Raw genomic sequence first — 14492 nt, 5'->3', positions numbered from 1 at the left:
AACGGACTCATAACCGTGCTAAGGTAGGCTGGTAGGCTGTCTTTGTTTCCATTTGCAGTTAAATGCGTTGCCTCCACTGATGGTGGCCATTTAAAAAAAAAAAAAAACTTTTTCACCGATTTCATTCTTCTGCATTTTCTGCAGACAGAGTGGATAAACCAGAAATGCAAATTATTGGCATACCCAAGGTGGGAGAGCAAATCAGCGTGCAGTGCAGTGCCTACCACATGTGTCCGGCCACGCCCCCTATACTGAGCCTGATTGGTTTTCCCGAGACGGGCCAGGCTCATGAAACTCAAGCGCAAGACGTGAAGTGGAAAACCACGTTGGTGCAGACGTGGGTCATCGTTGAAGATCAACAAACTCTGTCTTGTCGTGTCCAGCATCCAGGAGGCCAGGAGGCCCAGGCGGACATCACCATCCAGGCCGAATGTAAGGCGCTACAGCAGGGTAGTGTCAAACTGACATCGATGGTGCGCTGCAGGCATCACTGGTTAATCAGCCCAGTTCATCAACTGCATGTTGAGTTAGGACATAATCTGTAGGGGAATTCTTCTTATGGATGCCTGCATTTCAGCAACTAAAATGTAAATTATGCCAAAGTAAATTTCAGCAACTAAAATGTAAATTATGCCAAAGTAAAACATATTTTATGTTTTTTATCACAAATTTTAAATACAGCAAATGCAAATGTCACCTTGTTTCAAACTCAGTAGACAGGTTTGATGATAGCTGAACGGGCCACACAGTTTGCAACAAAAAAAAAAAGACACCCAGGCTTAATTTGAAATTACCAGTGGTATTGTGTTTGGGAAAGATTGATCCTTGGTTTAATTTTTGCAGTCCACTTTTGTAGCTATAATTGCGCACTCAAGTCCAGCCTTCACAAAGAAAGAAAACAATCGTAAATGAAAAACAACAACAACGGTATACAAATATAAACTGACGACTATATTTTACTAACGTGTTAACAAATATGGATTGTAGCTAAACTGCATCTCTGCTTTAGGTTCAGTTGGGGAGATCATTACTGATCCCGGCCCAGTGGAGTTCCTTGAAGGTGTGGTGAAGAACGTCACATGTTCTGTCTTTTACACCTGCTCTAAACAACAGCCGGCTATTGTGTGGAGCTACAAGGACATGCCAGCCTCCAGCAAAACTACAAAAATGGCTGCCACTAAGTGGAAAACTGTATCCAGTATAATGTTCATTGCATCTATGGACGACCACGGTAAAACTCTGACCTGCACAGCTGAGTTTCCTGATGGGAAAAGGCCAATGGCCTCAATCGATTTACATGTGAAAAGTACGTATATGGCATAAAATTATTAAATTAAACAACATAAGGCACGCAAATACATAACAAAATGCTTTATATAATGTTTCCTTAGAGGTGTATGTTTGGAGAAACTGGCAAGAAAGAGCTTGATTTTGATTTTAAAAGATGGAAAGTATATATTTAAAATGCACAGTGACCTTAATCACCTCATAGTATACAACCCTACTATCTCCTGAGGTAGAGCAGTATGGCACCAGTATAATATAATTTGTCTTGAAAATCGCCAGCTGGATCTGAATGGAATAACAAACACATTCGGACTAACACTGCTCATATCTTCGTGCTCTTGGATAGTTAAATGTGATCAATTTTAAGGTGAATCAAGCCCTATTTTGCCTCCTTTTACTTTTCAGTGTATGAACCCCCAGCGCCTGAATCGCCCACTGCTGGTCCGGACACTGATGACACAAGCAGTGTGTATATTTTAAGTTGCATCTTGAACTAGAAGCAACAAGAAAAACAATGGCACTAGGGTATTAAATGCTTTTTGTTTTAAAAAAACAATGTAATAAAAGGCTGAGGGCACCCTGAGGGTATTGCAAGGAATGTGTTTTTTAATGGCAAGCTTTCGGTACTATATATATTACATATATATATAATATGCCCTGATGAAGGTCTTGTACCAATAGCTTGCCATTAAAAAACACATTCCTTGCAATACCCTCAGGGTGCCCTCAGCCGATTCTTCTACTGTTTTAAAAAACAAAAAACAGAAGCTAAGATTGTGGTATGTCTTCCACCCCCCCCCCCCCAAAGTTGTGTTATGAATAGTAGCTGTTGTCCATCTCCTATATTCATTCATTAATTCATTCTCTATTCTGTATCCTTGTGGTTGTCCAGAATTAATCTGCGTTCAGAAAAAACATGAATAAAATCATGCCACATTTTAGGTTACATGGTCCCACACTATTTACACACTGGCACAGATAACTGGTAATTGGCTGATGCTTTCAAATCTGACCAAACAAAAAAAAAAAAACTAAAGCATGTATTCGTTTGTTGTTTTTTTTTAGGTATCAGTCATATCTGGGCAGCCAGCGTCACCCCCAGAATCAGCGCCTTGACCCAGTCCTGTGTGGTTATCCCGTGTGGTTTCACAAGCGAAGGCGAATATCCCGTTACTGGCCTCAGCGGGATGTGGCAGGCGAGAGACGGCGGCTACGCCTATCACAACGCACAGAGCAGAGTTCTCAATAACTTCAAAGGCCGCACTCGGCTGGTGGGCGATCTGGACGAACAGAACTGCACCCTGGAGATCGACGAAGTCAAACCCCATGACAACGGGCCATTCTGTTTCCGGGCGGAAAAGGGGACGGACAAATACACCTTCAACAACAGCTGTGTGTTCATTGTTATGAAAGGTGTGTTTGACTGAAGTCCAGTGCAGTGGTTCTCAAACTTGGTCCTGGGGGAGCACTGTGTATGCTGGTTTTCATTCCAACCTCTAGTCTTTGCTAAGCACCTTGATTAGTAGAATCAGATGTGTGCACCTGCACTGGCCCTTTCTGGATAAGACTGGGGACCCCAGCTCTAAAACATGAAAAGCACCGAATTAAGAAAAATTAACAGCTTGTTAAAATTCTGGGATTGCAGTGGAGGTTGGAATGAAAACCAGCATACACAGTGGTCCCCCAGGACTGAGTTTGAGGACAGCTGGTCCTAGTGCAAGCGCACACTCGTGCTCAAGCGCACACTCGTGCTCAAGCGCACACTCGTGCTCAAGCGCACACTCGTGCTCAATCGCACACTCGTGCTCAAGCGCACACTCGTGCTCAAGCGCACACTCGTGCTCAATCGCACACTCGTGCTCAAGCGCACACTCGTGCTCAAGTGCACACTCGTGCTCAATCGCACACTCGTGCTCAATCGCACACTCGTGCTCAAGCGCACACTCGTGCTCAATCGCACACTCGTGCTCAAGCGCACACTCGTGCTCAATCGCACACTCGTGCTCAAGCGCACACTCGTGCTCAAGCGCACGCGAGTGTGTGTGCACACCTCACACTCCTGTTTGTTCGCGCAGCTTCACCGAGCGACCCGGTTATGACGCCCCTCCCGGAGGAGACCGAGGAGGGGTCTACTCTCTCCGCCACCTGCTCAGTCGAACACACCTGCCCCACCCATCCCCCAACTTTCACCTGGAACGTCAAAGACGGAAAAACCACCACCAGCCACACGCAGAGCAGCCCCAGCACCTGGAAAACGTCTTCCACACTCACGTTCATCCCTGCTGGAGACAACTATGAGGAACAGCTGACCTGCAGCGCCACCTTCAGGGGGAGAAAGAGGCAAGACAGTTCTGCCAGTCTTAACGTTAAGCGTAAGTATTAGTCCACTGACAGTGTTGGGCTGTGTTTTTCCTCTGACTTTACGAGGACCAAGGTTTAAGAGAGGTTCAGACAAATATCAATGGATTCACAAAGAACAAAATGGGATTTTTTAGAAATCTTTTCTGCAATGCAGTGTATACAAAATCACATTACTCCAAGCAGAAGAAAATACATTTCAGAAGGAGCTATCCGGTAGGCAATGCTAAAAATGTTTTGTTTAAATTATCATTAGCAATAATTTATTGTTATAATGATAAAGATATTATAATGATATATTCTCTTATATCCACCACTGGACAGATTTATTGCAGAGAACATCAAGATTAATATTATTATTGATGTAAAGACGTATTTCATGGGCCAGACAGTTTATTTACGATGTGTTCATTTATTAATTTCTTCACTAAATTAGATGTTTACAGAATTGAAAAAACTTTCTTTACTTTCTGAACCTGGATTTTCCACCCCTGATAGTTACTGGCACTGCCGTTCTGTATTTCTCTGTAGGAAAGCAGAGCCTCCTCCCCATCCTGCTGCCTGCCACAGCTGCTGCCCTGCTTGCCCTGTGTGTGGGAGTCTTGACGTACAGGAAAAGGTGTTCCAGGTGAGCGTGAATTTGGCCAAATCCAGAAGGGCGCTATCTATTAAGCCGTATATCTTCCTCAACTACGTGACACAGCAGGACTATAAAACCAGAAAAACAGACAAAATCAGGGCTGGCCAACTCTGTTTCCTGGAGGTCGACCGTCCTGTAGGTTTTCACTCAAAGCCTAACACAGTACACCTCATACAGCAGGTAGAGATCTCTCTGAGCTGCTAATTAGTAGAATGAGGTGTGCCAATTCAGGGTTGAAATGAAAACCTCCAAGATGGTAGATCTCCAGGAACAGGGTTGGGCAGCCCAGGACTAAATAAAGCTTTCCATGACAATATGTTCTACATTTCAATCTACAGCAGAAACTATACTTATACTTATTATTCTATGCTTACTACTACCAGTAGCTAGTTTATCAAAATGTGTCACTCTAAAACCCACAGGAAAAGTACTGATCAACACTCACTGAGGCCACCACAACCTGACAATCAGTGAGTACCCCAAGAAACTATATTTTGCCATATAATCTTAAATTTTAAAAAAATCTGGAAAAAGTGGTATTTCACTGTGCCAAATGAACTGTATCATGTGAAGAATGAAGCGTGTATAAAGGTTTCCAAGTTTGAAAACTGGCTGGTTCTTTCTTTTCTTCTCTATCAATCAGGAGGTCTTTTTGGAAAATATTTTCCAGGTAAGCAGATTGTACATATAATTTCAGCAAAACCTAATACCTCGTGTACATATCTATATTCCAACATCCACTACAAATTTCTCTCTGTGGCAATAAGTCCCTTATTTGCTTACCTTATATGCTGCGTAAAAATAGTAATGATATCTGGTCGTGAATGCGTGCAACATTTTATTCAGTTAACTAGAGTTCACTGATTGGAGAGGTCATTAGACGTGGCCTTGAACTGTGATAAATCAAACACGATGTCTGTCTGTTCACAGAAGGCATGAAGGTAACAGCGCTAGTTGGAATGTGGGAAACACTGGCCACAGGTGAGTGATGTTGTTGCATCGATGGTCAGTAGAAGCACTTCGGTGATCAGAAAAGAGAAAAATCTAAACCCTAAGAGCTTGCCACTGTCACGTAAGTCTGTAAAATATATTGCGTCAAATATTTTTGTGAAATGCACTGTTCGAATGAACTGAATGAATTAATAAGATTTTTTGAATTTTTTTGTCCAGTTGTTTTTATTAGTCTTTTGTGTACATACAGTTTCCAGGCAGAAAAGAAAGAAAAAAAAAAAGAATAATTTAAAAAACGATAATAAGATAAGATAATAGCCTGCTTACTGACACTGGGTATCTCACTTTATGTTTTTCCTATATAAATTTCAAGTTTAAATCAAGAACAACAGTAAAAAATAAAAATAAAGAAAAAATGGGTATAATACATTAATACAGTTTGCTCTGGTTTGGCATCTCACCCTATGGTTCATTTTGAAGGAACCATTCATGAAGAAGCTATTCAGGAAGCACTATAAAAGATTGGTGTATAGGATACCAGTCATCCACCGTCCAGGTGGCCTCAGCAGTGTTAATCCTTCCTTCATTTTCACAGCAGTACATGTCACTAATTGTACAATATGTTTTGTTTTTTTGTGTTTTTGCAAATAGGGCATCATTCTGGAGACGGTTTTCCAGGTAATTAATTTGGATTACTGCAGTGTTTTCCTTTTTTTATATTACATTACATTACATTACAGGCATTTAGCAGACGCTCTTATCCAGACACTTACACAACTTTTACTTAGCAGTTTTTACATTGTATCCATTTATACAGCTGGATGCATACTGAAGCAATGTATGGTGGAGGTGCAGGTTAAGTACCTTGCTCAAGGGTACAATGGCAGTGTCCTACCAGGGAATCGAACCTATGACTTTTCGGTTACAAGCCCAGTTCCTTACCCACTGTGCTACACTGCTATATTTTCTTCATGGTCTGTTTATCAAGTTTCTGTTGATCATATGCTTATCATATATTTATTATAATGTACTGATCATTTAACATGTGCACCAGATTGGATCTTACAAATCCAATGTCTCAGTAATTCTATGTCTGAGAAAAACAATTCTGAATTTGTAAAAAGTCTTTGAACTCTCGAGACAAGTGTTAAGTTAGATATACCAAGAACACATCAACACAAATAGTCTTAACAGAATACATTTATTGTAATAAATTGTTAGAGTCAGTTTCTGGCTGATTCTTTAATGTTTCCTGGATGCTGCATTGTATAAATTCATTACACAATGGTCTAGCAAATGTATTCTGTAATGTTAGGTATAGTTTGTTGCACCTTTTTTTTGTTTTGTTACCACAGTAAAACACCCATGCACTGAGTTGCTGCTTTGTCTGTGTTTGATTTATTGTTGTTACCATCTATACAGCATTAACATCTCCTGGCACTTTAACATCTAGTTACATACCCCATGCACCCCTAGACCCATGGGGTCGTAACATAAATAATGTGAGTGTGAAAATCACCTACTGCTGTCAGTTGAATAAAAAACATTCTATTTCTCTGTATGGCACACACAGAAGAAATCCCAAAGACTTCCTGGACAGACCTCCTCGCCCAGAAAAAAGGTAATCACATGGGCAATACTTCTGGAAATTTTCCACCATAACCATTGAGAAAAATATGGATCTTGTTTTTTCAAAAGATTAAAAAGTCTATGAATAGGTTTCTCTTTTTTTGTCCATGATTTTAACATTTGGAGCAGATTTTCAAGGTAAGCTGGGGCAAAACATCAAAATAATTTACCTTTCCAGTTATTTATGTCACTTTTTATAATACTCGTTCTGGCACCATATCCATATTCATATCATTGCGTAAATTGAATAGACTGCAATTCACGTGTTACCAGTTTATACATCTGGGTAATTTACTGAAGAAATTAAGATTGTAAAATTGTTTAAGACTGTAATAGCAATGCTGCCAAGTGTTTCAAAAATTTTGGGCTTCAACCAGGTAATGTCCCTAAAACACCGTTCCACACTTTTGTTCCCACATGTTAAAGTTATAGGTATGCTTTTACAGAAAGCAATAGAGTGAAATTGTCATGGTTCTGTGTTTCTGTCTGTTTTTCCCTGTTGGGCCGCCAGATGGCAGCACTTCTGTTTTGTGCCCTGCTCGTTCCCCTGTTGGTTAATTGTATTATTGCTTTCAATTATTTTATTATTGTCTCGTTATTTAATCATCGTCCCCACCTGCCTCTTGTTTCCCTTCCCTCTGGTTTGATTGTTCTTTGAGTTCACCTGTGTCTTGTTACCCCTGTCTATTTAAGTTCTTTGTCCCCTTGATTCAGGTGCTGGTTCCTTGTGTTTGTTCCTGACTTGTGTTTGTTTCTGACTTGTATGTATCTACCTGCTTGTGTTCTTGAGTTCTGCCTGCCTTGCGTTCTTCCTGCCTGTGTTCTACCTGTACTGTTTCTGTGCCCTGTGTCTGCTATGCTTTTGAATTTGAGTTTCTAGTTTTGCTTGTTTTGAGTTCCTTTACGTGTTTCCTTACGTTTTTTTTTTTTTTTTTTTTCTTTTCTTTTCTTTTGGAATTGCCACTCGTGGCCTCTTGTTTGTTTTGTTAGTAAAGTCTTTAGTTGTATTTACATTTTTGAGTTTCTTGTTTTCCCACTCTGCGCCTGGGTCCTAACCCCTGTACCGTGACAGAAATAACTTGAATCAGTGCTCTGGTGGCCCGGTTTAATACTGAAACAAAGGTCTTATCTGTGTGCTTACAGACAGCAACATGGCAACGGACCTGAGATGAATGTGGGCTACAGGTAAGTATACAATATTTCTGTCGTTAAAGCACTGTCACAGGTGAAAGTCTTATCGCAAACATTGTTCACTCACAGGGCCAATAACGAGAGCTTAGCAGGCAATGTTCCAACCAAACACAAACCCTGCTGCCCGTCTCCTGTAAGGTAAATCACCCTGTTTAAAACAATATTTTTATAGTTTTATAAAATGCTAAACAAAAAAAAAAAACGAAACGCGGGACACAGTGAATCGGCTTCACAAAAGATGAATCATGGAGTTCTATACATTTAACGTTTTTCAAGCATTTGTTTTGCGACGAGTAATAAAATCAGTAAGCTTTCAGTTGTTGCCATTTAGAGGTTTTTTTTTTAATTTTTTTTTTTTATTGATGTGAGCAACTGTCATTACGTTCAGTTAATGATAATAAACCGTTTACAAGTTTAACAGTTTGTTATAAACAGATTTAAATTATGCTTGCTACACCTTTCTATGACTGTATTTGAAATTCAGTGACATTAGTAAAGAGTTGAAAAGAGATCATTTGAAAGTATAAATACTGGAGAAATGTTTCCCCCCCCCCCCCCTCTAGAAACCCAAAATCTGCCCATGCTGCCAAACATAGGAATGATGTAAGTACTGTACCAGACAACAGTACGGCTAGATTCAGTAAATGTGCAGGCTTATTTATTTTTATTTTTTATTTGTTGCCTCTTAAGTCTAGCCATTTTAAATACACAATTTACAGAGAGAGGCTCTAGAAATGCTTCCCTGTGGACCAGTGCCGGGCACATGGACCAGGACACTCTGAGATGTTTAATGACTTTTACTATTTGCTTGTATTTTAACAAAATCTACAGGATGGTGACAACATTTATGGAAACATGTAGCTGGTGGTTCTACACAACAAAGTGAAATGATGGGAGCAGGAAGCTGTTTTTCTGGACCACCCCCACACTTTAAATTACTGTGTCCTGCTATTTGCCAAACCTGAAGTGTTAACTATCCTTCTCCTTATATAACTTGCATTGCTGATGTTAACAATTATACAGATGACTACAGTCTGTACTGGACTTTGTTTTAAGTTTTAAAAAGACTTTGTTTTGCACACAAACATCTTATGTATGTGTGTAATGAAAATCAGACTGCACAAACTGAAGAGTGAATTTAATGAAGTTTGTACTTAATACATTATCTGCAAATATAATTCTGGAAGAATTCACCCCAAAATACAGTGTATGATGCTCTTCAATCACTTTGTCTTGTAGGGAAAGTAATTAGGGGAGTTCAGAATATAGAGAGCTGGGTGTCTTGCTGGTCTGCCTTCTCCAAAGCCAAGTCCCCTCTTCCCAAGGCTTCTGATGGTTCTTTTTATTTTTTCAATAAACATGTAATGTGTTTTGTCAAATGAAGTTAGATTTATCTTCTGTTAGGACTTTGTGAGGACTATGTTGGTTATGTCCTAATATGTAAAACTAAATAAATAGAATTGAAAGAGGGTGTTCTTTCTTTTTCACATCACTGTATCATAGTCCCTGCTTCCAGCATGATGGGGCAAAGGGCTAATCTCAGATTTAAACCGGAACACCTCAAAACTGCATTACAAGTGGACCAGCTATACACAGCTGTGGAATCGGGATTAGCTATTTCAAGTTGCAATTCAGTTCTGTGGTCCAGAGGTTTAAACGTGAGGTTTAATCTCCAGCTAATCTCACTGCAATTGAGCCCTGGGGTCTTGCCTCGTCTTTACTTGCTGAGGGAATTTATTGTCCCAGTCTTTTCGTAATTTTTTTATGCCCGTTTTAATTTTGTTCCTGGGTTGCTAATCAAATGTGGTTCTTTATATTCAGTGAGTTCCATAATGTTATAGAACTACGCGCGGCTAGCCTACCAATACACAGAAACCCCCTTTCAAAGTGCTTCGTTTCTATTTGTTCCGATTAAGAGAATCGCATGGTCCAACACAAACGACACCACAGGAGGGATATTCACACTTGATTTTTAAGTAGCTGCTGCCATCTACTGGACAAAATGTGCTGTGCTGTGCTAGGGATCCAAGCATGCAAGAGTGAAAATTCCTTGTCCCATAAAGAAAAGTTCAAATTTAATAACTTTTTTATTGGTTAAAAATGATAACAAAAAAAAACTCAGAAGTCTTAAGAAATAAAACTGAAAATAAAAACATGTTAAATCACCTCGGATGTCCACATTGAACTCAATGGGCAGCAAGCGCTTTTGTGTACAAGCATGCACAGTACAGGCTGTTTCCTGCTACTTCGTAAGCTTCACCGTCTAGATGCTAACAAGTTGCTGTATTGAAAGTACAACAGCTGTCGCGTACAGGCGGGCCAATAAGGAAACTTGAATGGCGGTTGCCAGAAATGCGACCGTTGTTGTCGTTGGAGCAGCCACTGGAGTCCACCAGGTGCCACTAAAAGATACCACTCCGCCAGCTTCCGCTAAAACCGCCACTGGCGCCCGCCAGCTGCCACTAAACGATTCAACCCCTAATGGGAACTTTTTAAAAGTGTATGTTACGTTCTCTTTGTTGGAGAATTTGTGCTGGACTCAGCTCAATGAACGGGGATCACGTTCTGCTCAGCTTCTCATTGAAGCCTCTGAGTTGGAACCAGCAGTCTATGCGATGCACACAGGCTACAAAACCTAAAAAACGACACCTGCTGTAAAAAAAATAAAATAAAAGATTTGTGAGGATGCATTTAAAGGTATTCAACTCGTCCTTTGATTGATGTCACTAGATAGTAACCACTTTATTGTGATTATTTCATTGCTTCCTGGGCATTAACAACGTAAGACTGTTCAGCTCGTCGTCACAAGGGCATCAGTTCCTTCCCATTTCCTGCTAAGGGCTTGCCATGGAAAAGCACAGAAACCCCTTCCACCTAGGCACTTACCAGTAGTGCATCTCACACTAAACTGAGTACACGCTGCTTTGCAGAGCAACATGTTTTGGGCGTTGACTGTATCCCTTTGTGCGGTATTTATAGCTGGTAAGACTTGGTTTTCTATTGTTACAATGTAGGAAAGGAGAAGACTTGATGCTCCATAAAATAACTATTTGTTAAGACATAAGCACGGTTAACGCTTCGACTACACTGGTCTTCACCCCGAACAGCAACGCGGTCGACGCGTTAAACGTGTATCTCATAAAAAAACAAGTTACTCGCACATACAAGGCATACACCGTCTATAACTCATTCATTCAGACTGCCAAAATCCAGGCCTGCCATTAAAAGTATTGATATCAAAATGACGCCAAGTTACGGTGCTACAAACAATATAGGCTATCTTCACCGAAATTAAATAAGATGTATTCCAAAGCAATGCTACCCAATATTTCCTCAATTCTTTCAAGTCACATGGCCCTGTGTTTTGTAATCTTATCATTTTACAATCTCATGCCAACTTTGTGTCAGATCAAAGTGTCAAATATGTCGAATTGCCTCATGGAACACATTGAAATTCATGTAGAAAACTGCTGGTCAGTAACTACAGGAAGCATATTTCTCCAGAAAACATGTCTATACTTGTTTCTGAACTCAATTTGAGTAAATGTGCAAGTGATTGTATATTTGCTACGTAAATAAATACTGCATGTAAAATACATATTGTACATACGTATACATAGAGAACTTGTTTATCCCCATGGGGACATTTCCCTCGCAGCATATTACATTCACATCCCCTTTTGCTCGATATGAACATCTTTACACTGCAGAGACGAATTCGCGGGATTCGCTGTGGCTCGTGCAATTATGTATCTCGTGCATCATCATCGTGAATTATTGTTGTGTGATATTTTTGAAACAACTGCCTTGTTGTTCCTGGTTTTGCTAGCTAAACTGTTCGTGTAAGCTGAGCTGGGAGTTAAATTAGCAATCAGAATAAGAAGAATAAAACAAAAACAAAGGAGATTTCATGAAAAAAAAGGGAATCAAGGCTGAAGGAACATATGAGGAAGCGTAATAAAATAATAACGCTAATCCATACTGCCGTATTCTTTTATTTCGTTTTCTCCGGCTTGACGTCTTTACACATAAATCAGACCCCGCTCTGCTCCACCTATAACCCGGCTTTATTCCGATCAATATGTTGATGAACTTGATGGCAGTGTAAATAACGGTAACGTTAAGGCCAGTTGAGATCAATGATTCGCCACAAGACGAAACGGTTTTAGAATGTTGCAGAGAAAATTGCAACGGTGTGAACTGGTTATCTGCAGAGCGTCTGAAGCTGTTGCCTGGGGTCTCAAAAGACCCACCTTGTCAAATCGCCAAGTGCAGTTTTAGAACGTTTACAATCAGACGTTTTGGAATTTTTCAAGTTGCATCCAGTCTCGTTGCAAATCATTGATCTGAACTGGCCTTTAGTTAGCTACATTGCAACGCTGCAACAAGGTAGCATTGCATTCGAGAGACGGTTTGCGAGGTCGGTACCGGTTGGTAGCGTTAGCTAGCGTTTTTTCTAATTGTTAGCTGACATTAGATTGTGTTAATTACATTAGCTAGCTAGCTAACGCAACGTTCCCAACGTTGACATGGTCCGGTAGCTAGCGTTAGCTGTGCAAATAGCTATGCAATTTAGTAACGTTACATTGTCATCAAATGTAATACGAAATCTACATAAACAAATAATATGACCTCTCATGTTACACAAAAACTTATTAGGGTTCCATAACCACCCCCCCCCCCCCCCCCCCCCCCCCACCCTAACGCTAGCAGATACCGGAAAAAACAGCGTGCCGCTCACACACAAGTGAGTTGAAGAGCGAGCCTGTTGCGTTAGCTCCGCCGACCCTCTCTGGCGGACCAACCACTGATGGGTGATGGAAAACGCGTCACTATCTATGCGCCGCTTGTGATTTCTTCCCGGGAATGTCGCCACAGACACCCAGTTCTTTAATCATAAATAATAATAATAATAATATAAATTAATATAATAATAGGCTAAATCACCATTGTGTTACCTAATTCAGTGATAGATAGTGACTTAACAGACATTTATTTTAATGAAAATCTTCGAGATTATTATTTTAACAATTATTGGCATCCCTGTGATTAATATGTGGTTAAGCCTCCCCTGGAGACAGTTATTTTTATATTGTGTAGGCCCTTTGTGCCTGGTGTGAAAAAAAGTGTCTAATTGCATGGTCCATTGGAAATAGTTCCAACAGAAAGTATGAATAGAGGTAATCTTTTGCACAGTAATGGGGTAGTGCACACATGCACAACCCTGGAGGCATAACATCACTATACAAGCTTTTCTGGAGCTGCAGGAAGTATAACTTCTGCGCATTTGTGTCTGCAATGAAATGGTTTCACTGTGTTCCTTTTCTATTTCTAGACACCATATTTTGAAGAAGAAGAAGAAGAGGAGGATTATGAGAATTGTTTTAAAGAGGACATTTATGCGAACATGTAATGGCACAAAGTTGGCTAGTCTTAAGAAAAACCTGCTACTTTAACATACGTGATCCGGAGGCAGTTCAAGCGATGACTATGCATTGAAAAGACCTTTGTCACACGACAGGAATTTGATTGTAATTCTCCATGCACACATTTCACATATGATACTTTTTTTATCGGATATAGCTTGTGCGCGATGTGATTAAGGCTTGTGATTTCTGCCAGCACGTTTATTACTGAACGGCCATGAAGATGGAGGTTTTGGTATCACAAGAATCATAAGAACTATTAATTCTGTTCTCTAGTACGTGTGCTGGGTGTTTGGAAAGGATCTTTTTGATTTTTTAACGGTACATTACTTGATGTCCTATTTCACTATTGTTTATTAATATTGCCACATACTGCTTTGCAGGCCTACATGTATTGTCACCAAGTATATTACTGTAATGAAGAGCGAAACATTTATATTTAATTCATTGATTATTTTGTGTTCTGAGAATATCTTTGCTGCAATAAATAATTCACGGTGTTAGAGGGGTCAGCTTTTGTGATAAATATATGGCCCTTGTATGATAGATGATGGATGGATGGATGGATGGAAGACTGTCAAACTAATCCTAACATCATACACCGTGTGAATCACATCAGAGGAACAAGAGGAACAGGGGAAAATGGTTGCAAAGCTACTGTGATTTCAAATTGAATAAGGATGGAAACCGTCCTGACAATGGCTTAAATGATTAAAAATTAAACTGTAAATCTACGACGTTCAGTTTACGAATTGTGCATTACCACATTTTGCATATTAATGCACAAAATAACATAGCTCTCGCCAAATTTTTATGGACCAAACAGTGATGAGCAAAAATATACTGGTATTTGTCTCAAATCAACACCTAGCTTTAGCCAGTTAGTCAGTGAAATGCCAGCCACAACAAGGTAAGGCAAGTACAAGCTCACCCTTTGGTGAAAAGATTCCACGGACACACATACATCCATCCATTATCTATACCCGCTTATCCTGAGCTGGGTCCATCCA

General features: G+C 40.1%; 1 protein-coding gene and 1 long non-coding RNA gene across 2 annotated transcripts in view; both read left to right on the top strand.

Annotated features, from left to right (window-relative positions):
- LOC118235520 overlaps positions 1-14492 on the top strand; it is a 253413-nt gene that overhangs the window by 80655 nt on the left and 158266 nt on the right. Inside the window, exons 7-9 of the mRNA XM_035432952.1 lie at positions 145-432; positions 1010-1306; positions 1693-1752. Coding sequence (XP_035288843.1) covers positions 145-432; positions 1010-1306; positions 1693-1752 — 645 coding nt within the window. The remainder of the gene's footprint in view (positions 1-144; positions 433-1009; positions 1307-1692; positions 1753-14492) is intronic.
- Positions 7591-10730, top strand: LOC118236013. The gene is made up of 5 exons (XR_004766961.1): positions 7591-7626; positions 8009-8050; positions 8126-8194; positions 8620-8659; positions 8888-10730. It is a non-coding gene; the product is annotated as an uncharacterized LOC118236013 (long non-coding RNA).

The sequence above is a fragment of the Anguilla anguilla genome, chromosome 1 (genome assembly GCF_013347855.1).
Source record: "Anguilla anguilla isolate fAngAng1 chromosome 1, fAngAng1.pri, whole genome shotgun sequence".
NCBI lineage: Eukaryota > Metazoa > Chordata > Actinopteri > Anguilliformes > Anguillidae > Anguilla > Anguilla anguilla.
This window is presented reverse-complemented; position numbering and strand designations above follow the sequence as displayed.